Here is a 27,457-nt window from a genome sequence, read left to right as displayed (position 1 = left end):
GATAGGCATCAGCATTTGCTGTACAATCTTTTCCTTTACTGTAGGGCTGAGGCAAGATTTGTTTCTGTACAGGGCACCTAGTTTTGGATAAAGTTTAGAGGCAATTTTTTCTATGTGGAGTCCAAAAGATAGATTGGGGTCTAACAACATACCTAAGTATTTAAAAGAGTGGACTGCGGTCAGCGTGCAATTGGATTTTGTTTTGATGCGAAGATGGGAATTTTGTAATTTATGTATTTTAGGTCCCGTTCCAAAGATCATTGTGACCGTTTCTCCAACATAGGTGTGTCCGGTCCACGGCGTCATCCTTACTTGTGGGATATTCTCTTCCCCAACAGGAAATGGCAAAGAGCCCAGCAAAGCTGGTCACATGATCCCTCCTAGGCTCCGCCTACCCCAGTCATTCTCTTTGCCGTTGCACAGGCAACATCTCCACGGAGATGGTTAAGAGTTTTTTGGGAACAATAATAGATTCCTTAGAAATTAGGATTTTTCTGACAGAGGTCAGAAAATCAAAAATTCTAAGCTCTTGTCAAGTAATTCATTCTGTTCTTCGTCCTTCCATAGCGCAGTGCATGGAAGTAATAGGATTGATGGTTGCAGCAATGGACATAGTTCCTTTTGCACGAATTCATCTAAGACCATTACAACTGTGCATGCTCAGACAGTGGAATGGGGATTATACAGACTTGTCTCCGACGATTCAAGTAGATCAAAAGACCAGAGATTCACTCCGTTGGTGGCTGATCCTGGACAACCTGTCACAGGGAATGAGCTTCCGCAGACCAGAGTGGGTCATTGTCACGACCGACGCCAGTCTGGTGGGCTGGGGCGCGGTCTGGGAACCCCTGAAAGCTCAGGGTCTATGGTCTCGGGAAGAATCTCTTCTCCCGATAAACATTCTGGAACTGAGAGCGATATTCAATGCTCTCAAGGCTTGGCCTCAACTAGTAAAGGCCAAATTCATAAGGTTTCAATCAGACAACATGACGACTGTTGCATATATCAACCATCAGGGGGGAACAAGAAGTTCCCTGGTGATGGAGGAAGTGACCAAGATAATTCAATGGGCGGAGGATCACTCCTGCCACTTATCTGCAATCCACATCCCAGGAGTGGAAAATTGGGAAGCAGATTTTCTGAGTCGTCAGACATTCCATCCGGGGGAGTGGGAACTCCATCCGGAAATCTTTGCCCAAATAACTCAATTATGGGGCATTCCAGACATGGATCTGATGGCCTCCCGTCAGAACTTCAAGGTTCCTTGCTACGGGTCCAGATCCAGGGATCCCAAGGCGACTCTAGTAGATGCACTAGTAGCACCTTGGACCTTCAACCTAGCTTATGTATTCCCACCGTTTCCTCTCATTCCCAGGCTGGTAGCCAGGATCAATCAGGAGAGGGCTTCGGTGATCTTGGTAGCTCCTGCGTGGCCATGCAGGACTTGGTATGCAGACCTGGTGAATATGTCATCGGCTCCACCATGGAAGCTACCTTTAAGACAGGACCTTCTTGTTCAAGGTCCATTCGAACATCCGAATCTGGTTTCCCTCCAACTGACGGCTTGGAGATTGAACGCTTGATTTTATCAAAGCGTGGGTTTTCAGATTCTGTAATATATACTCTGATTCAGGCCAGAAAGCCTGTAACTAGAAAAATTTACCATAAAATATGGAAAAAATATATCTGTTGGTGTGAATCTAAAGGATTCCCATGGAACAAGATAAAAATTCCTAAGATTCTTTCTCCAACATAGGTGTGTCCGGTCCACGGCGTCATCCTTACTTGTGGGATATTCTCTTCCCCAACAGGAAATGGCAAAGAGCCCAGCAAAGCTGGTCATATGATCCCTCCTAGGCTCCGCCTACCCCAGTCATTCTCTTTGCCGTTGCACAGGCAACATCTCCACAGAGATGGCTAAGAGTTTTTTGGTGTTTAAATGTAGTTTTTATTCTTCAATCAAGTGTTTGTTATTTTAAAATAGTGCTGGTATGTACTATTTACTCTGAAACAGAAAAGAGAAGAAGATTTCTGTTTGTAAGAGGAAGATGATTTTAGCAAACGTTACTAAAATCGATTGCTGTTTCCACACAGGACTGTTGAGATGAAGTAACTTCAGTTGGGGGAAGCAGTTGGCAGACTTTTTCTGCCTGAGGTATGACTGGCCACATTTCTAACAAGACTTTGTAATGCTGGAAGGCTGTCATTTTCCCTATGGGGACCGGTAAGCCATTTTCTTAGATTAAGCAAAAGAATAAAAGGCTTTATAAGGGCTTAAAAAACTGGTAGACATTTTTCTGGGCTAAAACGATTACTTTGCTAAGCATATTTGACAGGTTATAACTCTTTATAGTTATTATAATCTTGGGGATTGTTGTTAAAAAACGGCAGGCACTGTATGGACACCTTTTTCAGATGGGGGCCTTCTCTAGTCATAGGCAGAGCCTCATTTTCGCGCCACTAACGCGCAGTTGTTTTTGGAAGGCAAGGCATGCAGATGCATGTGTGAGGAGCTAAGAACCACTGAAAAAGCTTTTAAGGCTTTGAGACACTGTGGTGAAATTTTGGTGAATTTTGAACAATTGCTTCATGCTTTTTCGCATATTCAGTAATAAAGTGTGTTCTGTTTAAAATTTAAAGTGACAGTAACGGTTTTATTTTAAAACGTTTTTTGTGCTTTGTTGACAAGTTTAAGCCTGTTTAACATGTCTGAACCATCAGATAAGCGATGTTCTATATGTATGAAAGCCAATGTGTCTCCCCATTTAAATATATGTGATAATTGTGACATAGTGTCCAAACAAAGTAGGGACAATGATGCCACAGATAATAATAGTGCCCAAGATGATTCTTCAGATGAGGGGAGTAAGCATGGTACTGCATCACCCCCTTCTGTGTCTACACCAGTTTTGCCCACACAAGAGGCCCCTAGTACATCTAGTGCGCCAATACTTATTACTATGCAACAATTAACGGCTGTTATGGATAATTCTATTGCAAATATTTTATCTAAAATGCCTACTTATCAAAGAAAGCGCGATTGCTCTGTTTTAAACACTGAAGAGCAAGAGGACGCTGATGATAACGTTTCTGACATACCCTCACACCAATCTGAAGGGGCCAGGAGGGAGGTTTTGTCTGAGGGAGAAATTTCAGATTCAGGAAAAATTTCTAAACAAGCTGAACCTGATGTTGTAACATTTAAATTTAAATTAGAACATCTCCGCGCACTGCTTAAGGAGGTATTATCTACTCTGGATGATTGTGACAATTTGGTCATTCCAGAGAAATTATGTAAGATGGACAAGTTCCTAGAGGTTCCGGTGCCCCCCGATGTTTTTCCTATACCCAAGCGGGTGGCGGACATAGTAAATAAGGAATGGGAAAGGCCCGGCATACCTTTTGTTCCTCCCCCTATATTTAAGAAATTATTTCCTATAGTCGACCCCAGAAAGGACTTATGGCAGACAGTCCCTAAGGTCGAGGGGGCGGTCTCTACTCTAAACAAACGCACTACTATTCCCATAGAAGATAGTTGTGCTTTCAAAGATCCTATGGATAAAAAATTAGAGGGTTTGCTTAAAAAGATGTTTGTTCAGCAAGGTTACCTTCTACAACCAATTTCATGCATTGTTTCTGTCACTACGGCAGCATGTTTCTGGTTAGAAGAACTAGAAAAGTCGCTCAATAAAGAATCTTCGTATGAGGAGGTTATGGACAGAGTTCAAGCACTTAAATTGGCTAACTCTTTTATTCTAGATGCCGCTTTGCAATTAGCTAAATTAGCGGCGAAAAATTCAGGGTTTGCTATCGTGGTGCGCAGAGCGCTCTGGCTAAAGTCTTGGTCAGCGGATGTGTCTTCCAAGACAAAATTGCTTAACATCCCTTTCAAGGGCAAAACACTGTTTGGTCCTGATTTGAAAGAGATTATTTCAGACATCACCGGGGGAAAGGGCCACGCCCTTCCTCAGGATAGGTCTTTTAAGGCTAGAAATAAGCCTAATTTTCGTCCCTTTCGCAGAAACGGACCAACCTCTACTTCTACATCCTCTAAGCAAGAGGGTAATACTTCTCAACCCAAACCAGCCTGGAGACCGATGCAAGGCTGGAACAAGGGTAAGCAGGCCAAGAAGCCTGCCACTGCTACCAAAACAGCATGAAGGGATGGCCCCCGATCCGGGAACGGATCTGGTGGGGGGCAGACATTCTCTCTTTGCTCAGGCCTGGGCAAGAGATGTTCAGGATCCTTGGGCGCTAGAAATAGTTTCTCAAGGTTATCTCCTGGAATTCAAGGAACTACCCCCAAGGGGAAGGTTCCACAGGTCTCAATTATCTTCAAACCAAATAAAAAGACAGGCATTCTTACATTGTGTAGAAGACCTGTTAAAGATGGGAGTAATTCATCCAGTTCCAATAGGAGAACAAGGGATGGGGTTTTACTCCAACCTGTTCATAGTTCCCAAAAAAGAGGGAACATTCAGACCAATTCTAGATCTCAAAATCCTAAACAAATTTCTCAGGGTTCCATCGTTCAAAATGGAAACCATTCGAACGATCCTTCCTACCATTCAGGAAGGTCAATTTATGACCACGGTGGATTTAAAGGATGCGTACCTACATATTCCTATCCACAAGGAACATCATCAGTTCCTAAGGTTCGCTTTTCTGGACAAGCATTACCAGTTTGTGGCACTTCCATTCGGATTAGCCACTGCTCCGAGAATTTTCACAAAGGTACTAGGGTCCCTTCTAGCGGTTCTAAGACCAAGGGGCATTGCAGTAGTACCGTACTTGGACGACATCCTGATTCAAGCGTCGTCTCTGTCAAAAGCAAAGGCTCATACGGACATCGTCCTAGCCTTTCTCAGATCTCACGGATGGAAAGTGAACATAGAAAAAAGTTCTCTTTCCCCGTCAACAAGAGTTCCCTTCTTGGGAACAATAATAGACTCCTTAGAAATGAGGATTTTTCTGACATAGGTCAGAAAATCAAAACTTCTAAGCTCTTGTCAAGTTCTTCATTCTGTTCTTCGTCCTTCCATAGCGCAGTGCATGGAAGTAATAGGATTGATGGTTGCAGCAATGGACATAGTTCCTTTTGCACGAATTCATCTAAGACCATTACAACTGTGCATGCTCAGACAGTGGAATGGGGATTATACAGACTTGTCTCCGACGATTCAAGTAGATCAAAGGACCAGAGATTCACTCCGTTGGTGGCTAATCCTGGACAACCTGTCACAGGGAATGAGCTTCCGCAGACCAGAGTGGGTCATTGTCACGACCGACGCCAGTCTGGTGGGCTGGGGCGCGGTCTGGGAACCCCTGAAAGCTCAGGGTCTATGGTCTCGGGAAGAATCTCTTCTCCCGATAAACATTCTGGAACTGAGAGCGATATTCAATGCTCTCAAAGCTTGGCCTCATCTAGCAAAGGCCAAATTCATAAGGTTTCAATCAGACAACATGACGACAGTTGCATATATCAACCATCAGGGGGGAACAAGGAGTTCCCTGGCGATGGAGGAAGTGACCAAGATAATTCAATGGGCGGAGGATCACTCCTGCCACTTGTCTGCAATCCACATCCCAGGAGTGGAAAATTGGGAAGCGGATTTTCTGAGTCGTCAGACATTCCATGGAGTGGGAACTCCACCCGGAAATCTTTGCCCAAATAACTCAATTATGGGGCATTCCAGACATGGATCTGATGGCCTCTCGTCAGAACTTCAAGGTTCCTTGTTACGGGTCCAGATCCAGGGATCCCAAGGCGACTCTAGTAGATGCACTAGTAGCACCTTGGACCTTCAACCTAGCTTATGTATTCCCACCGTTTCCTCTCATTCCCAGGCTGGTAGCCAGGATCAACCAGGAGAGGGCTTCGGTGATCTTGATAGCTCCTGCGTGGCCACGCAGGACTTGGTATGCAGACCTGGTGAATATGTCATCGGCTCCACCATGGAAGCTACCTTTGAGACAGGACCTTCTTGCTCAAGGTCCATTCGTACATCCGAATCTGGTTTCCCTCCAACTGACTGCTTGGAGATTGAACGCTTGATTTTATCAAAGCGTGGGTTTTCAGATTCTGTAATAGATACTCTGATTCAGGCTAGAAAGCCTGTAACTAGAAAAATTTACCATAAGATATGGAAAAGATATATCTGTTGGTGTGAATCTAAAGGATTCCCATGGAACAAGATAAAAATTCCTAAGATTCTATCCTTTCTACAAGAAGGTTTGGAGAAGGGATTATCTGCAAGTTCTCTGAAGGGACAGATTTCTGTGTTATCTGTTTTACTTCACAAAAGGCTGGCAGCTGTGCCAGACGTTCAAGCGTTTGTTCAGGCTCTGGTTAGAATCAAGCCTGTTTACAGACCTTTGACTCCTCCCTGGAGTCTTAATCTAGTTCTTTCAGTTCTTCAAGGGGTTCCGTTTGAACCCTTACATTCCGTAGATATTAAGTTATTATCTTGGAAAGGTTTGTTTTTGGTTGCAATTTCTTCTGCTAGAAGAGTTTCTGAGTTATCTGCTCTGCAGTGTTCTCCGCCCTATCTGGTGTTCCATGCAGATAAGGTGGTTTTGCGTACTAAGCCTGGTTTTCTTCCGAAAGTTGTTTCCAACAAGAATATTAACCAGGAGATAGTTGTACCTTCTTTGTGTCCGAATCCAGTTTCAAAGAAGGAACGTTTGTTACACAATTTGGACGTAGTCCGTGCTCTAAAATTCTATTTAGAGGCCATTAAAGATTTCAGACAAACTTCTTCTTTGTTTGTTGTTTATTCTGGTAAAAGGAGAGGTCAAAAAGCAACTTCTACCTCTCTTTCTTTTTGGCTTAAAAGCATTATCCGATTGGCTTATGAGACTGGCGGACGGCAGCCTCCTGAAAGAATCACAGCTCACTCCACTAGGGCTGTGGCTTCCACATGGGCCTTCAAGAACGAGGCTTCTGTTGACCAGATATGTAAGGCAGCGACTTGGTCTTCACTGCACACTTTTGCCAAATTTTACAAATTTGATACTTTTGCTTCTTCAGAGGCTATTTTTGGGAGAAAGGTTTTGCAAGCCGTGGTGCCTTCCATTTAGGTGACCTGATTTGCTCCCTCCCTTCATCCGTGTCCTAAAGCTTTGGTATTGGTTCCCACAAGTAAGGATGACGCCGTGGACCGGACACACCTATGTTGGAGAAAACAGAATTTATGCTTACCTGATAAATTACTTTCTCCAATGGTGTGTCCGGTCCACGGCCCGCCCTGGTTTTTTTAATCAGGTCTGATGAATTATTTTCTCTAACTACAGTCACCACGGTATCATGTGATTTCTCCTATGCATATTTCCTCCTGTACGTCGGTCGAATGACTGGGGTAGGCGGAGCCTAGGAGGGATCATATGATCAGCTTTGCTGGGCTCTTTGCCATTTCCTGTTGGGGAAGAGAATATCCCACAAGTAAGGATGACGCCGTGGACCGGACACACCGTTGGAGAAAGTAATTTATCAGGTAAGCATAAATTCTGTTTTCCTTTCTACAAGAAGGTTTGGAGAAAGGATTATCTGCAAGTTCTCTGAAGGGACAGATCTCTGCTTTATCTGTTTTACTTCACAAAAGATTGGCAGCTGTGCCAGACGTTCAAGCGTTTGTTCAGGCTCTGGTTAGAATCAAGCCTGTTTACAGACCTTTGACTCCTCCCTGGAGTCTAAATCTAGTTCTTTCAGTTCTTCAAGGGGTTCCGTTTGAACCCTTACATTCCGTAGATATTAAATTATTATCTTGGAAGGTTTTGTTTTTGGTTGCAATTTCTTCTGCTAGAAGAGTTTCAGAGTTATCTGCTCTGCAGTGTTCTCCGCCCTATCTGGTGTTCCATGCAGATAAGGTGGTTTTGCGTACTAAGCCTGGTTTTCTTCCGAAAGTTGTTTCCAACAAAAATATTAACCAGGAGATAGTTGTACCTTCTTTGTGTCCGAATCCAGCTTCAAAGAAGGAACGTTTGTTACACAATTTGGACGTAGTCCGTGCTCTAAAATTCTATTTAGAGGCTACTAAGGATTTCAGACAAACATCTTCTTTGTTTGTTGTTTATTCTGGTAAAAGGAGAGGTCAAAAAGCAACTTCTACCTCTCTTTCTTTTTGGCTTAAAAGCATTATCTGATTGGCTTATGAGACTGCCGGACGGCAGCCTCCTGAAAGAATCACAGCTCACTCCACTAGGGCTGTGGCTTCCACATGGGCCTTCAAGAACGAGGCTTCTGTTGACCAGATATGTAAGGCAGCGACTTGGTCTTCACTGCACACTTTTGCCAAATTTTACAAATTTGATACTTTTGCTTCTTCGGAGGCTATTTTTGGGAGAAAGGTTTTGCAAGCCGTGGTGCCTTCCATTTAGGTGACCTGATTTGCTCCCTCCCTTCATCCGTGTCCTAAAGCTTTGGTATTGGTTCCCACAAGTAAGGATGACGCCGTGGACCGGACACACCTATGTTGGAGAAAACAGAATTTATGCTTACCTGATAAATTACTTTCTCCAACGGTGTGTCCGGTCCACGGCCCGCCCTGGTTTTTTAATCAGGTCTGATGAATTATTTTCTCTAACTACAGTCACCACGGTACCATATGGTTTCTCCTATGCATATTTCCTCCTGTACGTCGGTCGAATGACTGGGGTAGGCGGAGCCTAGGAGGGATCATGTGACCAGCTTTGCTGGGCTCTTTGCCATTTCCTGTTGGGGAAGAGAATATCCCACAAGTAAGGATGACGCCGTGGACCGGACACACCGTTGGAGAAAGTAATTTATCAGGTAAGCATAAATTCTGTTTTTGTCAGTGTTTAGGAAGAGTTTGTTTTTCGAGATCCACTTTTCTACCTCTGTGAACTGGTCTTGGAGCACTGTTTCAAGCTGCAGCAGATCAGATTTGTTTGCATAGATTACCGTGTCGTCTGCGTACATGTGTACAGTTGAGGATTTGCAGACATTAGGCAAATCATTTATAAATAATGTGAATAGTAGGGGGCCGAGAATGGAACCTTGGGGAACACCACATGTGACTGGGAGAGGGAGGGAGTCACTGTTAGAGACAGAGACATATTGTGATCGATCCGATACATAGGATTTAAACCAGGTTAACGGGTGATCAGCAATACCAGAGTTTTTTAGTTTGAGAAGTAGTAGGTCATGGTCCACTGTGTCAAAAGCCTTTGCAAAATCAAGGAAAATAGCTCCAGTTAGGTCTCCTTGTTCCATGGCAGTTTGGATGTCGTTGCAAACTTTTAGGAGGGCAGTTGTAGTGGAGTGATTCGGTCTGAAACCTGATTGATCAGGGGTCAGATAGTTAGAAAGTTGGTAATACTCGCATAATTGCGTATGGACGCATTTTTCTAGGATTTTTGACAATACAGGGAGCAGTGATATAGGACGATAGTTAGAAACCAAGGTTAACTCCCCACTTTTATGAATAGGCACTACTCTTGCAGTTTTCCAGAGTTTGGGTATGTATCCAGACACCAAGGATTTGTTAATTAGGGTTGCAACAGGCTTAGCAAGTGCCGGCGCACTGAGCTTCAACAGCATTGCTGGGATTTGATCAGGTCCTGACTGGATTTTCATTTTGAGATTATCGAGGTGTTTCTTAATGACATTGAAGGGTACAGGTCTAAAATTGAACTTTTCTATATTGGGTCTTTGCTGTTTTAGTGGGGCCTGATCCACATTTGTAGCTTCAGGATGCGTGCCATTTATTAGTTTGTCAATCAGGGTGGTGGAGCATCCTACAAAATAATTGTTAAAGGCATTTGCTACTTCTAAGGGGAGTTGCAGGTTTTGGTTATCCACATTGACAGTGGAGGGTTGGGAGTGGATTGGTGGATTTTGTAAGTTATTTATGAGTTTCCAAAACTTTCTAGGGTTACATATATTATTGTTCAGATTTTCACAGAAATATTGCGCCTTAGCCAATTTTGTTTGTTTAGTACATATATTTCGCCATTTTCTATATACACAGTGATCATTCATAGAGCCAGTATGCTTGAACTTTGACCACAATGAATTCCCAAATTGGTACATTTGAATGAGGTCAGCTGTGATCCAATTCAAGTGTGCTCCTTTTACTCTCACCTTACGCAGCGGTGCATGTAAATTCCAAACTTGTAGGAGTTTAGACTGAAAGAATTCAACTGCAGAGTCTAGATCTGGGATTAGGTTTAATCTGTGCCAGGGGAGGTTCTTGATGTCATTTAGAAATGATTGAAGATTAAATTTTTTGAAGGACCTGGTGATTGTAACCTTGGGAGAGGATTTAGTTGCCTTTATTTTGCGCACGCAGTACACTAAGCAGTGGTCACTGAAATTGTTAGGGAGAACACCTGCCTCCTGGATTCGGTTGGGAGAAGTGGAGAGAATCCAGTCGAGCAGGGTATGATTATGGCTTTTGATGTTTATGCGAGTTGGGGAGGAGATTAATTGCGTTAGCTGCAAAGATTTAAACAGCGAGCGACAACTGTTATTTTTTGGATTCAGCCAATCGATGTTAAAATCTCCAAAAACCAAAATTTCACTTTTTGGGTTTTGAGTTATGGATTCACTAAGGAGCTGTGCTATGTCCGAAATGGAATGCACAGGGGAGCTTGGTGGGCAGTAGATTCCTGCAACAATGATTGATTTACTGCACGGGATCTCAATTTTGCCAGAAAGGAAATCAAAGGTGGCAGGAGAGCTAGATTTTTGTAAGGGGGTGAACTTTGTGGAATTGTCAACATAAATTACAATGCCGCCTCCTCTCTTTGCTCTATCATTTCTATGGCATGAATATCCATGTATTGCAATGGCAGAGTCAGGTATTTTTGCGGTTAGCCACGATTCAGAGATCACAATGATTTTGGGTTTGTATTGTAAACACCAAGCTTGCAGTGCATCAATTTTCGGTAGTAAGCTGCGGATATTACAGTGCACAAAGGAGAGGCCTTTCTTAGCTGGAAGGCTAGGAATGGAATTTGTTAGGGGACCAGGGTTAGACTCTACGTCATTTGCAAGGGCAAGTAACATAAGGAATAGGAATTTGGAAATCATTTTTGATTGGCCATATAGTGAATGTGATACTTTATAATATTGTGAGGTGGGGGTAGGAGGGTTATTTTTTATAACCCTCCACCAGCACTCAGCAGATAAGTTACAGCAACAGAGCAGGCCATGATGTACGATAATTTGTTTTCCAGTTTGAGGTGTATGCTTATGGCGGTTATTATGTGAACCAAATTGGAGTGAGAAAAGGGTTATCATGAATAACAGTAAGGATATATTTGATTCATGTTAGTGGTATTAGGTGTGTAGATAAAAAATAAAAATGAAAAGTATATACACTATTGATGTGTGATATATAGCTATATGTAGGAAGAGAGGGTATTTATTCTATAGGGTTAAGTAGAAAGAAGGATGTGCTGATCAGAGGTTGTAGCTGTCATTTAAGGAGAATGAAAGAAGTGTGGGAGACTATCTATAAAGGAAGAAATGAGCCTGGGGTGGGTGGGGTGAGGGGCAGGGTGGGAGGGAAACTATCTTGCAGGATCTACCTTTTTGCAAAGCAGGGGCACAGCTGAGATAAGTTCTGTATTTTCTTGCAAGGCTTGGGTAGATATGTTTAAAAATCAGGCTAAAGGAGAGAGATAAATTAGCGTCAGATTGGGCTGCAAACATTTAGAGGAATGGAGAGGGAATATCTATGAACATTTGAGCTAAGGGTCATAAAAGCAAAAACACAGGGAAAGTTAAAATTACAGAGATAACACAGAGGTATTCATGTAGGGGAATAAAACCATTAAAGTACAAAAAAAGATACATGGCCTTAGCTGATTAAACTAACTTTTAACATAATGGTCAGACATAATGGTAATAAAATATGCATTTTAAATCATAAAAACAATTTAATTGTAGTGTAGTGTTAGGTGTTAGTGTAACTTAGATTAGGTTTTATTTTACAGGTAAATTTGTATTTATTTTAGCTAGGTAGTTATTAAATAGTTAAGAACTATTTAGTAACTATTCTACCTAGTTAAAATAAATAGAAACTTGCCTGTAAAATAAAAATAAACCCTAAGATACATACAATGTAACTATTAGTTATATTGTAGCTATCTTAGGCCTAGATTTGGAGTTCGGCGGTAGCCGTCAAAACCAGCGTTAGAGGCTCCTAACGCTGGTTTTGGCCGCCCGCTGGTATTTGGAGTCAGTGATTAAAGGGTCTAACGCTCACTTTTCAGCCGCGACTTTTCCATACCGCAGATCCCCCTACGCCATTTGCGTAGCCTATCTTTTCAATGGGATCTTTCTAACGCTGGTATTTAGAGTCGTTTCTGAAGTGAGCGTTAGAGCTCTAACGACAAGATTCCAGCCGCCTGAAAATAGCAGGAGTTAAGAGCTTTCTGGCTAACGCCGGTTCATAAAGCTCTTAACTACTGTACCCTAAAGTACACTAACACCCATAAACTACCTATGTACCCCTAAACCGAGGTCCCCCCACATCGCCGCCACTCGATTTAAATTTTTAACCCCTAATCTGCCGACCGCCACCTACGTTATACTTATGTACCCCTAATCTGCTGCCCCTAACCCCGCCGACCCCTATATTATATTTCTTAACCCCTAACTTGCCCCCCACATTGTCGCCGCCAGCTACTTAAAATAATTAACCCCTAATCTTCCGACCGCAAATCGCCGCCACCTACGTTATCCCTATGTACCCCTAATCTGCTGCCCTAACACCGCCGACCCCTATATTATATTTATTAACCCCTAATCTGCCCCCCTCAACGTCGCCGACACCTGCCTACACTTATTAACCCCTAATCTGCCGAGCGGACCTGAGCGCTACTATAATAAAGTTATGAACCCCTAACCCGCCTCACTAACCCTATCATAAATAGTATTAACCCCTAATCTGCCCTCCCTAACATCGCCGACACCTAACTTCAATTATTAACCCCTAATCTGCCGACCGGAGCTCACCGCTATTCTAATAAATGTATTAACCCCTAAAGCTAAGTCTAACCCTAACACTAACACCCCCCTAAGTTAAATATAATTTTTATCTAACGAAATAAATTAACTCTTATTAAATAAATGATTCCTATTCAAAGCTAAATACTTACCTGTAAAATAAATCCTAATATAGCTACAATATAAATTATAATTATATTATAGCTATTTTAGGATGAATATTTATTTTACAGGCAACTTTGTAATTATTTTAACCAGGTACAATAGCTATTAAATAGTTAAGAACTATTTAATAGTTACCTAGTTAAAATAATAACAAATTTACCTGTAAAATAAATCCTAACCTAAGATATAATTAAACCTAACACTACCCTATCAATAAAATAATTAAATAAACTACCTACAATTACCTACAATTAACCTAACACTACACTATCAATAAATTAATTAAACACAATTGCTACAAATAAATACAATTAAATAAACTAGCTAAAGTACAAAAAATAAAAAAGAACTAAGTTACAGAAAATAAAAAAATATTTACAAACATAATAAAAATATTACAACAATTTTAAACTAATTACACCTACTCTAAGCCCCCTAATAAAATAACAAAGACCCCCAAAATAAAAAAATTCCCTACCCTATTCTAAATTAAAAAAGTTACAAGCTCTTTTAGAATCAAGTTCAATCCGATCAGATTGAGCTCGCATTCTATTGGCTGTTCCGATCAGCCAATAGAATGCGAGCTCAATCTGATTGGCTGATTGGATCGGCCAATTGGATTGAACTAGATTCTGATTGGCTGATTCCATCAGCCAATCAGAAAATTCCTACCTTAATTCCGATTGGCTGATAGAATCCTATCAGCCAATCGGAATTCGAGGGACGCCATCTTGGATGACGTCCCTTAAAGGAACAGTCATTCGTCGTTCAGTCGTCGGTCCGGATGGATGTTCCGCGCTGGAGGTCTTCAGGATCCTGCCGCTTCGCTCCGGATGGAAGACCATAGAAGATGCCGCCTGGATGATGACTTCAATCGGATGGAAGATCCTCTTCTGCCCCGCTTGGATGAAGACTTTGACCGGATCATGGACCTCTTCAGCCCCCACTTGGGCTTGGATCAGGACATCGGAGGAGCTCTTCAGGACGGATCGGTGAACCTGGTATGGTGAAGACAAGGTAGGAAGATCTTCAGGGGCTTAGTGTTAGGTTTATTTAAGGGGGGTTTGGGTTAGATTAGGGGTATGTGGGTGGTGGGTTGTAATGTTGGGGGGGGGGTATTGTATTTGTGTTTACAGGCAAAAGAGCTGAAATTCTTGGGGCATGCCCCGCAAAGGGCCCTGTTCAGGGCTGGTAAGGTAAAAGAGCTTGTAACTTTTTTAATTTAGAATAGGGTAGGGAATTTTTTATTTTGGGGGGCTTTGTTATTTTATTAGGGGGCTTAGAGTAGGTGTAATTAGTTTAAAATTGTTGTAATATTTTTATTATGTTTGTAAATATTTTTTTATTTTCTGTAACTTAGTTCTTTTTTATTTTTTGTACTTTAGCTAGTTTATTTAATTGTATTTATTTGTAGGAATTGTGTTTAATTAATTTATTGATAGTGTAGTGTTAGGTTAATTGTAGGTAATTGTAGGTAGTTTATTTAATTATTTTATTGATAGTCTAGTGTTAGGTTTAATTATATCTTAGGTTAGGATTTATTTTACAGGTAAATTTGTTATTATTTTAACTAGGTAACTATTAAATAGTTCTTAACTATTTAATAGCTATTGTACCTGGTTAAAATAATTACAAAGTTGCCTGTAAAATTAAATATTAATCCTAAAATAGCTATAATATAATTATAATTTATATTGTAGCTATATTAGGATTTATTTTACAGGTAAGTATTTAGCTTTAAATAGGAATCATTTATTTAATAAGAGTTAATTTATTTCGTTAGATAAAAATTATATTTAACTTAGGGGGGTGTTAGTGTTAGGGTTAGACTTAGCTTTAGGGGTTAATACATTTATTAGAATAGCGGTGAGCTCCGGTCGGCAGATTAGGGGTTAATAAATATAATATAGGGGTCGGCGATGTTAGGGCAGCAGATTAGGGGTACATAGGGATAACGTAGGTGGCGGCGGTTTACGGAGCGGCAGATTAGGGGTTAAAAAAAATATGCAGGGGTCAGCGATAGCGGGGGCGGCAGATTAGGGGATAATAAGTGTAAGGTTAGGGGTGTTTAGACTCGGGGTACATGTTAGAGTGTTAGGTGCAGACGTAGGAAGTGTTTCCCCATAGGAAACAATGGGGCTGCGTTAGGAGCTGAACGCTGCTTTTTTGCAGGTGTTAGGTTTTTTTCCAGCTCAAACAGCCCCATTGTTTCCTATGGGAGAATCGTGCACGAGCACGTTTTTGAGGCCGGCCGCGTCCGTAAGCAACTCTGGTATCGAGAGTTGCATTTGCGGAAAAAATGCTCTATGCTCCTTTTTTGGAGCCTAACGCAGCATTTGATTAAACTCTCGATACCAGAGTTAAATTTATGGTGCGGCCAGAAAAAAGCCCGCGGAGCGTTAACAGCCCTTTTACCGCCGAACTCCAAATCTAGGCCTGAGGGTTTATTTTATAGGTAAGTATTTAGTTCTAAATAGGAATTATTTAGGTATTGATAGTAGTTTTTCTTTAGATTTATTTTAATTATATTTATATTAGGGGGGCTTTAGGATTAGACTTAGGTTTAGGGGTTAATAAATTTAGTATAGTGGCGGCAGATTAGGGGTTAATAACATTATGTAGGTGTCGGCGATGTTGTGGGCAGCAGATTAGGGGTTAATAAATATAATGTAGGTGTCGGCGATGTCCGGAGCGGCAGATTAGGGGTTAATAAGTATAATGTATGTGTCGGCGATGTTGGGGGCGGCAAATTAGGGGTTAATAAGTGTAAGATTAGGGGTGTTTAGACTCGGGGTTCATGTTAGGGTGTTAGGTGTAAACATAAAATGTGTTTCCCCATAGGAATCAATGGGGCTGCGTTACTGAGCTTTACGCTGCTTTTTTGCAGGTTTTAGACTTTTTCTCAGCCGGCTCTCCCCGTTGATGTCTATGGGGAAATCGTGCACGAGCACGTATAACCAGCTCACCGCTCACTTAAGCAGTGCTGGTATTGGAGTGCTGTATGGAGCTCAATTTTGCTCTACGCTCACTTCTTGCCTGTTAACGCTGGGTTGATAAAAACCCATAATACCACCGCTGCAGGTAAGTGAGCGGTGAGAATAAACTGCAAGTTAGCAACGCACCCCTCATAATGCAAAACTCATAATCTAGCCGTAAGTTACTCTGTTTCACTATGTCTGTCTGTTCTCATAGCAGTGTTCTTATCTAGAAAGAGGGGGGCCACATTTCATTGAGAGGCACTTGAAAAATCTTTTATTCGTCTACAAAAGCTAATGAAAAAAAACTGCTAAATAGATAAAAAAAATTGTCCTGAGTTTAAAAACACCCAGCGTTTACCTGCTTTTTTGCTGTTTTTGCAAGTAAAATGTATTAATTGTAACAGTCATAAACATAATAATTAGCTGTTACTATCTGCCTCACATGCCTGGCAGATAGTAACAGCGGTATTTCGACGGAAGCGATCTCTGATTGATCCCGCTGCTCGTTTTAAGTCATGACGGTTCAGAAGGGGTTAAACCTCATCAAAATACTGAGTGTATTTAAAAAAGAAAAAAAAACACAATTACAAGCAATGATTTTTAGTTTTGTGAAAACTATTTATGTAACAGTGTTGCAAACAGATGTTTGCTGTAATTATATTATCTATTATATAATATATTATATATTATCTTGCAAAGTCATGGCTTGTTATTTTTTTTTATTTCCATATATTGTTTACAAAACATTGCTTTAAATATACTAAAAGTTGAATGAGGAGATTTAAAAAAAAAATATTTAAGATGATAATGGATGTGTACAATTCTATATAAACAGGGAATGAAGGTCAGGCTGAAGTAGGGTACACAAGTACTTCCTAATGTAAACGTTCCTAAATCCAGTAATGTATTTATTCTGTTTTTTTTTTTTACAGCTGCTCTTATTCGATACAAAATGAATTTAACTGTTGATCCCTGTGACAACTTTTTTCAGTATGCCTGTGGGGGCTGGATACAAGAGAACCCAATTCCTGATGATATGTCAAATTATGGAATTTATCCATGGCTCAGGAATAATGTTGATCTTAAAATTAAAGGTATGTTTGAACAAATGTATTTGTAAAGCGCGGCTTATCACCCGTAAGGGTTTGCTCGTTTTATCAACCTCAGAAGGATGAAAGGCTGAGTGGACCTCACCGGGGATCGAACCTGCAACCCTTGGGTTGCTACAGAACTTAACCAACAGATTTTAGCTATAGTGCCTTAGCATGCGGAGCTATCTGTCCTGTAAGTTTTTGTTTGCCTTGAAATTCTGTGCAAGTAAAGATACACGGAAATGATGCATTCATATGAAATCTTTCAGTAATTAGTAAGTAAATATGTAACTTTTTTTTATATAATTTTTGGATAAAGACAAATGTTGCCTGTGCTGTAGTCCTGCCTCTTTATAAAGGAAAAAAACAACAAAAACAAAATAACAGGTCCTAAGAATTTCTCAATAATGTTAAAGGAATATGAAACTCAAAATATTTTTGTTGTGATTCAGACAATTTAAAAAAAAGTTTCCAATTACTTCTATTATCAAATTTGCTTTGTTCCCATGATGTTCGTTGTTGAACGGGTACCTAGGTACGTGCCTAGAACACTTAATGGAAGGACATAGGGCTGTGATATAATGCTCCAGGCATGTGCATACTCGTTAAACTATGTCCCTGCTTTTCAACAAAAGATACCAACAGAAGAAAGACTATTTGATAATAAATGTAAATGTGTAAGTTGCTCAAAAGTGCATGGTCTATCTGAATCAAGAAAGGAAAAACATGGGCTTGATGTCCCTTTAAAATAAAGGGATAGTATTGTCAAAATTAAACTTTCATCATTCAGACAGAGCATGCAATTTTAAGCAACTTTCTAATTTACTCCTAATATCAATTTTTCTTCGTTCTTTTGATATATTTATTTGAAAGAGCAAGAAGGTGCTGAACCAAATATGCGCTGGCTCCTATGCTTACATTCCTGCTTTTTCAAATAAGGATACCAAGAGAATGAAGAAAAATTGATATTAGGAGTAAATTAGAAAGTTGCTTACAATTGCATGCTCTGTCTGAATGAAGAAAGTTTAACTTTGACAATACTATCCCTTTAATTGTATTTGTGTATTTATGCATATTGATTTCATTTTGCAAATTAAATTAATCTAAGCAAAATCTCTCCTGCTGCTCCAAAGAGGATGTAGCAGAACTTGGAACCCGTGACATTGTAATAGATGTCAGATATGTGAGAAATAGGGTTCCAATTCATGACTTACAGCTGCTCAGTTCTCCTGAAGTTGCATCAGCACAAACTGGTGTTTGATTGGGTTTCTTATTTGCAATGATATATTGCAGACAGTATGCTTTGCATCCATTAAGATGAACTAAAGTTGTGATAAATGATCTATTTTGTAGTGGAGAGTTAGCTGCAATACTAATCCCAATGTTTTGCGAGGTTCAGCAAACATGTTATTGCAATATTTATTTTCATTTCGTACTTGCATTTTTGGGATATTAATATAGTATAGTTGTCATGAGCTACGGGATTTCTCTGGCCAATTACGTTCTTGTATTCAAATGTTAAGTGTTTCCCATTCTGTCTTGTTTGTTTCCAACTGAGATTTTCTTTCAGTTATAGAAATGTGGCAAAGGCAAAGCACGTTCTGTATAGAGAGATGGTTTTGTACAGTAAGAGTGAGTATGTGAAAATGCGGTCTGTACAGTGAGTTCTGAAACTTTGGAGTATATTTTAAACCTTGATATTTTCCAGTTTGACAATTTGCAGTGTTAGAAATGTGAAAATCCAGTTTTACCCCTTAGAGACCAGACTATTTTTCAATTTTCTTACTGTTAGGGACCAGGGCTATTTTTACATTTCTGCTGTGTTTGTGTTTAGCTGTAATTTTTCTCTTACTCTTTTCTGTACGCACACATATTATATACCGTTTTTCTCGCCATTAAATGGACTTTCTAAGGATACCATTATTATTATCATATCATATAATTTACTATAATTTTTTTTATAAAATATGGGGAAAAAATGGAAAAAACACACTTTTTCTAACTTTGACCCCCAAAATCTGTTACACATCTACAACCACCAAAAAACACCCATGTTAAATAGTTTCTAAATTTTGTCCTGAGTTTAGAAATACCCAATGTTTACATGTTCTTTTCTTTTTTTGCAAGTTATAGGGCAATAAGTACAAGTAGCACTTTGCTATTTCCAAACCATTTTTTTAGCGATAGTTACATTGGAACGCTGATATCTGTCAGGGTTTCTTGAATATCCCTTGACATGTATATATTTTTTTTAGTAGACAACCCAAAGTATTGATCTGAGCCCATTTTGGTATATTTCATACCACTATTTCACCGCCAAATGCGATCAAATAAAAAAAATTGTTAACTTTTTTACTAACTTTTTCACTAACTTTAGCTTTCTCACTGAAATTATTTACAAACAGCTTGTGCAATTATGGCCCAAATTGTGGTAAATGCTTCTCTGTGATCCCATTTGTTCAGAAATAGCAGACATATATTGCTTTGGTGTTGCTTTTTGGTAATTAGAAGGCCGCTGAACGCTGATGCGCACCACACATATTATGCCCAACAGTGAAGGGGTTAATTAGGTAGCTTGTAGGGTTAATTTTAGGTTTAGTGTACATATGAGCCTCCCACCTGACACATCCCACCCTCTGATCCCTCCCTGACTCTCAAACAGCTCTCTTCCCTCCCCCACCCCACAATTGTCACCACCATCTTAAGTACTGTCAGAAAGTCTGCCAGAACTAAAATAAAAGGCTTTTTTTTTTTTAATATATTGTTCAGTGTAGGATACCCCCTTAGCCCCCAACTTCCCTGATTTCCCCCAAACAGCTTTCAAATCCTCCCCCCTCAACCGATTTGCCACCATCTTGTGTACTGGCAGCTGTCTGTCAGTACCCAGTTTGCTAAAAAAAAAATAGGATTTTTTTTTTTTTTATTTTAATTTTTAATTTTTCTGTAGTGTAGCTGCCCCCCTCAATACCCTCCCCCCTTCAATCCCTTTTCCCCAAGTCTTATCCCCCATTCCTTCTCCCTCTGCATCCTTCCCATTGCATTGAACTTCAGGATTGACTAATAGACTATGTAATGCGTGCGCCCACATGCGTGCATGCTCCCGCCCCCCTCACGTGCTCCCGACGTCATCCCTGCAATACTGGAACCGGATCCACCTGAGAAAGAACTGCTCAAGCGATGGGCCGTTCACCCACCTCCCGACCACCCACCCACCCATTATCGGCACCATCACTGGCCAATGCGGAGAGGGCCACAGAGTGCTTAAAAAAGATATTGCAGTGATGCCTCAGTATCGAGGCATCACTGCTACCTTGAAAGCAGCTGGAAGCGATCACGATCGCTTCCACCGTCCTTGCTCATTAACTGATATTTTTTGTAGGACGTTCCTGACACGTCCTTGGTCGTTAAGGGGTTAAAGGGAAAGACTATTCCAGAACTGTAATTGCTTAAAAAGATAGATAATCCTTTTATTTATCATTCCACACTTTTGCATAACTAACACAGCTATTTAGTTATACTTTTTACCTCTGTGATTACCTGGTATCTAAGGCACTGCAGATTACCCCCTTATTTCAGTTCTTTTAACAGACTTGCATTTTAGCCAATCAGTGCCCTTTCATAAGTAACTCCACGGACGTGAGCACAATGTTATCTATAAGGCACACATGAACTAACACCATCTAGCTGTGAAAAACTGTAAAATGCATTCAGATAAGAGGCGGCCTTCAAGGGCTTAGAATTAGCATATGAGCCTACCTAGGTTTAGCTTTCAACTAAGAATACTAAGTGAACAAAGCAAATTTGATGATAAAAGTAAATTGGAAAGTTGTATAAAATTACATGCCGTATCTGAATCATGAAAAATGAATATGGACTCGACTGTCCCTTTAAGAAGATGAGAATAGTTGTGGCCACTTTTTTCTCACGGTAGGGTGATCTTCAAGGGTTAGTGTTAGGTTTTTGGGTGGGTTTTTAGAGTAGGGTTGGTTGTGTGGTTGGTGGGTTTTAATGTTGGGGGGGTATTTGTACTTTTTTTTTTTTACAGGTAAAAGAGCTGATTACTTTGTGGCAATGCCCCGCAAAAGGCCCTTTAAAGGGCTATTTGTAATTTAGTGTAGGGTAGGGCTTTTTTATTTTGGGGGGCTTTTTCATTTTGTTAGGGGGATTAGAGAAGGTGTAATTAGTTTAAAAATCTTGTAAATTCTTTATTATTTTCTGTAATTTAGTGGGGTTTTTTTTCCGTACTTTATATAATTTTATTTAATTGCAATTAATTGTATGTAATTTAGACAATTAATTTAATTATAGTGTAGTTTTAGGTGTAATTGTAACTTAGGTTAGGTTTTATTTTACAGGTAAATGTGTCTTTATTTTAACTAGGTAGTTATTAAATAGTTAATAACTATTTACTAACTATTCTACCTAGTTAAAATAAATACAACGTTGCCTGTAAAATAAAAATAAAAATAAAGCTAGCTACAATGTAACTATTATTAACATTATATTGTTGCTAGCTTATGGTTTATATTATAGGTAAGTATTTAGTTTTAAATAGGAATTATTTAGTTAATTGTAGTAATTTTATTTAGATTTATTTAAAATATATTTGTTAGGGGGTGTTAGGGTTAGACTTAGGTTTAGGGGTTAATAACGTTTTTGTAGTGGCAGCGACATTGGGTATGGCAGATTAGGGGTTAATAAATGTAGGTAGGTGGCGGCGATGTTAGGGATGGCAAATTAGGGGTTAATAATATTTAACTAGTGTTTGCGATGCGGGAGTGCGGCGGTTTAGGGGTTTATATGTTTATTATAGTCGCGGTGATGTCCGGTTCGGCAGATTAGGGGTTAAAAATTTTATTTTAGTGTTTGCGATGTGGGAGGGCCTCGGTTTAGGAGTTAATAGGTAGTTTATGGGTGTTAGTGTACTTTTTAGCACTTTAGTTAAGAGTTTTATGCTACGGCGTTGTAGTGTAAATCTCTTAACTACTGACTTTTAAATGTGGTACCAGTCTTGACAGGAGAGGGTTTACCGCTCACTTTTTGTCAGACTCGTAATACCGGCGCTATGCAAGTCCCATTGAAAATATAGGATACGCAATTGACGTAAGTGGATTTGCGGTATTTCCGAGTCTGGCCAAAAAAAGTGAGCGGTACACCTGTACCTGCAGGACTCGTAATACCAGCGGGTGTTAAAAAGCAGCGTTAGGACTTCTTAACTCTGCTTTTTAAGGCTAACACACAACTCGTAATCTAGACCATAGTTATCCTATAATATAAAAGGCCAAGTGTGTTTGTCTGAAGCTGTCATGCGCAGTAGACACAGTGCAAGGACAAACACACCTGGCCTAAGAGTCTACCTGATCTGCTGTCCACGGTGTGACAACGGTGGGTGGCAGTGGGCATGGCCAGACGTGAGCGGACTTGACCAGATGTGATGGGGCCGCGACCGGGCATGGGCGGGACTGGGCGTGAGAGAGGGAGAGACAGAGAAAGAAAGGGGGAGAGAGCAAAAGAGATGGGAAAGAGCAAAAGAGAGGGGAAAGAAAGCAAAAGAGAGGGGGAAGAGCAAAAGAGAGGGGGAATAGCAAAATAGAGGGAAGAGAGAGCAAAAGAGAGGGGAAAGAGCAAAAGAGAGGGAAGAGAGAGCAAAAGAGAGGGGGAGAGAGAGAGCAAAAGAGAGGGGGGGAGAGAGCAAAATAGAGGGGGAGAAAGAAAAAGAGAGGAGGGGAGAGAGAGCAAAAGAGAGGGGAAGAGAGAGCAAAAAAAGGGAGAGAGAGAAAGCAAAAGAGAGGGTGGAGAGAGCAAAAGAGGAGGAGAGAGAGAGCAAAAGAGAAGGAGAGAGAGCAAAAGAGGAGGAAAGAGCGCAAAAGAGAGGGGAGAGAGAAAGAGCAAAAGAGAGGGGAGAGAGAGCAAAAGAGAGGGGGGAAAGAGAGAGCAAAAGAGGAGGAGAGAGAGCAAAAGAGGAGGAGAGAGTGCAAAAGAGAGGGGGTAGATAGCAAAAGAGAGGGGGGAGAGAGAGCACAAAAGAGTGGGGGAAGAAAGCGCAAAAGAAAGGGGGGAAACAGAGCAAAAGAGAGGAGGGGAGAGAGAGGGGGGAGAGAGAGCAAAAGAGAGGGAGAGAGAGAGAGCAAAAGAGAGGGGAAGAGAGAGAGCAAAAGAGTGGGATTGAGAGCAAAATAGAGGGTGGGAAGAGAGAGAGAGGGGGGGAGAGAGCAAAAGAGAGGGGGGAGAGGGGGAAGAGAGAGTGCAAAAGAGAGGTGGGCAACAGAGAGCAAAAGAGAGGGGGAAAAAGAGCAAAAGAGAGGGGGAGAGAGCAAAAGAGAGGGGGAGTGAGAATGTGAAAGAGAGTGGGAGAGAGAGCACAAAAAGAGAAGAGGAAGAGAGAGTGCAAAGGAGAGGGGGGAGATAGCGAGTGCAAAAGAGAGGAGGAGAGAGAGAGCAAAAGAGAGGGGGGAGAGAGAGCAAAAGAGATGGGAGAGAGAGCAAAAGAGAGGTGGAGCAAGAGAGAGCAAAAGAGAGGGGGAGAGAGAAAGCAAAAGAGAGGGGGAGAGAGAAAGCAAAAGAGAGGGGGAGAGAGAAAGCAAAAGAGAGAGGGGGATAGAGAGCAAGGGGTGGGACTACTGTACTGCAAAAAATGGCCCGTGTGCAGGGGCTTTAGTACTAGTAAAATATAAAATGTTAAAAAATATAATACATAGTAACATAGTAGATGAGGTTGAAAGAAGACAGAAGTCCATCGAGTTCAACCTGTACAGGGACTACCTGATTTACACTAAAGAAGCTGATAACTGAATTTACATTAAACAATGAGAAAGCTGACCCATTTAACACACGCAATTATTTTCCTGAATTATATTTTTAGTCAGAAACGTGTCTAAGACATTTTTAAATTGATCTAAGGTATTGGCAGCCACTACCTTCTTATGCAAGATGTTACACAATTTGATTGCTCTTACAGTGAAAAAATATTTATGTTGCTGGAGATTAAATGTCCTTCCCTCTAGCCTTAAAATGTGACCTCATGTCACAAACAACTGCCTTGGAATAAACAGCTCTTCGCCCAACTCTGTAAATGGGCCTCAAATAAATTTGGGTAAACAGACATAATTTGGTTGATCTCCCTTCCCCTTATAAAGTTTGTGGTCCTTCTCTAAATCTTTTCTAATTCTGCAATGTCCCTTTTTACAACTGGTCTGGTCCCCAGAACTGAACTCCATACTCTAGGTGAGGTCTTACATTTATAAAGTGACATAATTATGCTTTCTTTCCTTGCATCTATGCCTCATTTAATACCTGCTAGTGTTTCATTGAGCAAAGATGCCCAGTATACCCATAATTCCCATATACAAATGGCATTCATATGTTTTAACACTTCTCAGGATGGATTCCGATTACAAAATTTGCAAGTTACACATGTAAATGATGTTTACCTTAGACACTGTACAAAGGAATTTGCACTGCATCTTATGTTGAAAAAAAAAAATAGGTTTATGAAGATTCTTGGATTTACATGATACATACATATCCTTTTCCTTGAATATCCAAAATGATCAGTTTTACTATGTTATTGTTTTTTTTATATATATAAGATCATTGTTATGTTTTGTGCTTTTTTTTGCAATATAAAAAGTGGTGGGAAAAGATAACTAATCCCTTAATCCAAATGGATTATACAGTCATTTATATCAGTGATACCAGTTATAATTGCAACACAGATCCATGTATGTTTTTATTTTGGCAGGAGTGTTTGATCCTGTAGACCATGCCTTTATAATTAACCTTTTTCTTATTGTCCTAAACATCAATTAATCCTAAACCATTACACTGAATCAACCAACTAACCCTCTTGTCACAATGAACTATAATTTGATTGAACCTCCCTCCTTAGTACTAATGCTATTGCTGGACATCCACCACAAAAAACAATAATCAACCCGAAGAATCAATGGCCTAAATTAAAAAAACAAAACAATTGGGTGCATTAAAGGTGTGGGTCCTTAAAAGAATGTCTTTACTAATATGATGTATGTAATGTTCAGAGGTGGTTAATTAGTGTGGGAAATACCTTGAAGGGGATAGTAATTTGTTAAATAGTGTCTATAGGGTTCAGCAGTCCAGGGGGTGGAGTATTGGTTACTTTTGGTGGTTGAGTTCAGTGGGTTATGAATTAATGCCTATTGGGCTCTGGTCAGGGGTTAATTGCAGTGCAGGGCATTGCTTTTTAGATTTTGTCTACATTGTATGGCCAAATCATTTTACTTACATTGGAGTCTGCTTGGTTAAAGGGACATTAAACTGCTGTGCACAACTACAAAATAATAATTACTCACTATGTTATTGTATTTCATCCTGTTCCTGCAGCTCTTTTCAAATTAGTTCTCCTGTTTTGATAGCTTAAAGGTGCGAGATACTGAAGCTCCGCCTCTTTATACTGAGGGCTGCCATCTTGGAGCTCAGGTATTCTCACAGCCTGTGACAGAATCTGTGCACACTCACAGATCAGTAATATTACCTATTTTTACAGCTGTATAATTTGCTTTAGGTCAAAGGGACATTAAACCCATATTTTTTCTTTCATGATTTAGAAAGAACATGCAATTTTAAACAACTTTCTAATTTACTTCTATTATCTAATATGCTTAATTCTCTTGATATCCTTTGCTGAAAAGCATATCGTAGCTACTGATTGGTGGCTACACATAGATGCCTCGTGTGATTGGTTTACCCATGTGCATTGCTATTTCTTCAACAAAGTATATCCGAAAAATGAAGCAAATTAGATAAGAGAAGTAAATGGGAAAGTTGTTTACAATTGTATTATCTATCTGAATCATGAAAGAAATGTTTTGGGTTTAATGTCCCTTTAAGGTGCATGATGCAAAGTAGCAGCTTTCCATTTTTGTTGTGGCTGCATTGTTCTATAATAATGCCAAGTGTTTTTTTTTAAAATATATTTGGTTTAACTGTAAAACTGTAAAAAAAATTTGTTTTTTTTTATAAAGCTCCTGCTTTATATCATGCCCCCTAACCTTTACCACATTATACAGCTGTAAGAAAATAGGCAAAATTACTGATCTGTGAGTGTGTGCAGCTTATGTCACATGCTGTAAAAATACCGGAACTCCAAGATGGCAGCCTCCAGTACAAACAGCACCTATAAGCTATTAAAACAGGAGAACTGTTTTGAAAAGGGAGAGAGTGCAGCCGGGTACATACAGGAACAGGATGAAATGCATTAACATTGTAAGTAGTAACCATTCTAGGGAAGTTGTGCTTGGAAGTTTAATGACCCTTTAAGCAGTAGCAGGTTTGCCCACATTAATACTATGAGTTGCAAAAGCAAGTAACAGGAAAAAGAGTGCTGGCCACTTAAGAAATAATGGGATATTCTAGTGTATACAAATAGATATTAAAATAGGGTGAATAGAATTTAAAAAAATCAAGGTCTCACTTTATTGAACAAAATTAGGACACAAAGACACAAACAATTAAAAACACTTGAATTGATCCACCTATATTATAAGTAGAGTGGATAGAGGTTAAATGCACGTAATCCTAGAATGGGTACTGGCTTTCTTAACGCAGTAGGTAGAGAAATAATATTCGGTAAGTATCAATAGCTATATGTTGAGTTCTTGAGAGGGATCAGTATCTGGGTTGTGAATTGTGGGTAATAGCGTGTTGCGGTTTGGAAGGTATAATTACCATTGTGTGTTTTAACTTTCACACTAAAGAGAGATAATGATATAACGTTGTAATGGCATGACTTAATCTCCTTATTATGGATCTAGATTAGGTATGGCTCGCTTGCTCTGACAGTTTAATTACCCCAAAAAAGAAAAAAATGTCTTTGGTTTATATTGCAAATTACTGAAGATTTAAGTATCCACTAAGTAGTGCGAGTGTGCTGAAGTGCTATAAAATAGTGTCCACTATATTCAAAGTATGTAACTTTTAAGATTGTTACTATATTACTCTCATAGAAATGTGTGTTTTGAACACAAACCAAACACAACTTAATCACTCATACATTACTATAGTAAAATCTTCTATAGCGGGAGTTAAATTAAAGTATATCTTTCCCTTTTGCTAAACAGCAAGTCTCCCATTCAACTCTGCAACTGCACAGTGACCATTTGCAAGTATTATCCACACACTTCAGTTACACATTAGCGGATCTAGTAAGCACATTAAAATAGGAGAGACAGATCTCTCAGAAGCCGGTCCCCTGACACGTGTTTCACTGT

At 40.0% G+C, this 27,457-nt stretch overlaps 1 protein-coding gene across 3 annotated transcripts in view; it reads left to right on the top strand.

Moving 5' to 3' along the window:
• The window catches only part of PHEX (phosphate regulating endopeptidase X-linked), a 564,226-nt gene that overhangs the window by 78,381 nt on the left and 458,388 nt on the right, over positions 1 to 27,457 (top strand). For 2 of the 3 annotated variants that reach the window (XM_053706372.1, XM_053706371.1), the window contains exon 3: positions 17,052 to 17,213. The exons of the other annotated variant lie outside the window; for it this stretch is intronic. In XM_053706372.1, the coding sequence (XP_053562347.1) occupies positions 17,052 to 17,213 (162 nt within the window). The remainder of the gene's footprint in view (positions 1 to 17,051; positions 17,214 to 27,457) is intronic. 3 annotated transcript variants of the gene reach the window in all.

The sequence above is a fragment of the Bombina bombina genome, chromosome 3, assembly GCF_027579735.1.
Source record: "Bombina bombina isolate aBomBom1 chromosome 3, aBomBom1.pri, whole genome shotgun sequence".
Taxonomy (NCBI): domain Eukaryota; kingdom Metazoa; phylum Chordata; class Amphibia; order Anura; family Bombinatoridae; genus Bombina; species Bombina bombina.
Note: the sequence above shows the minus strand (reverse complement) of the source record. Positions and strands in the feature narration are given on the sequence as shown.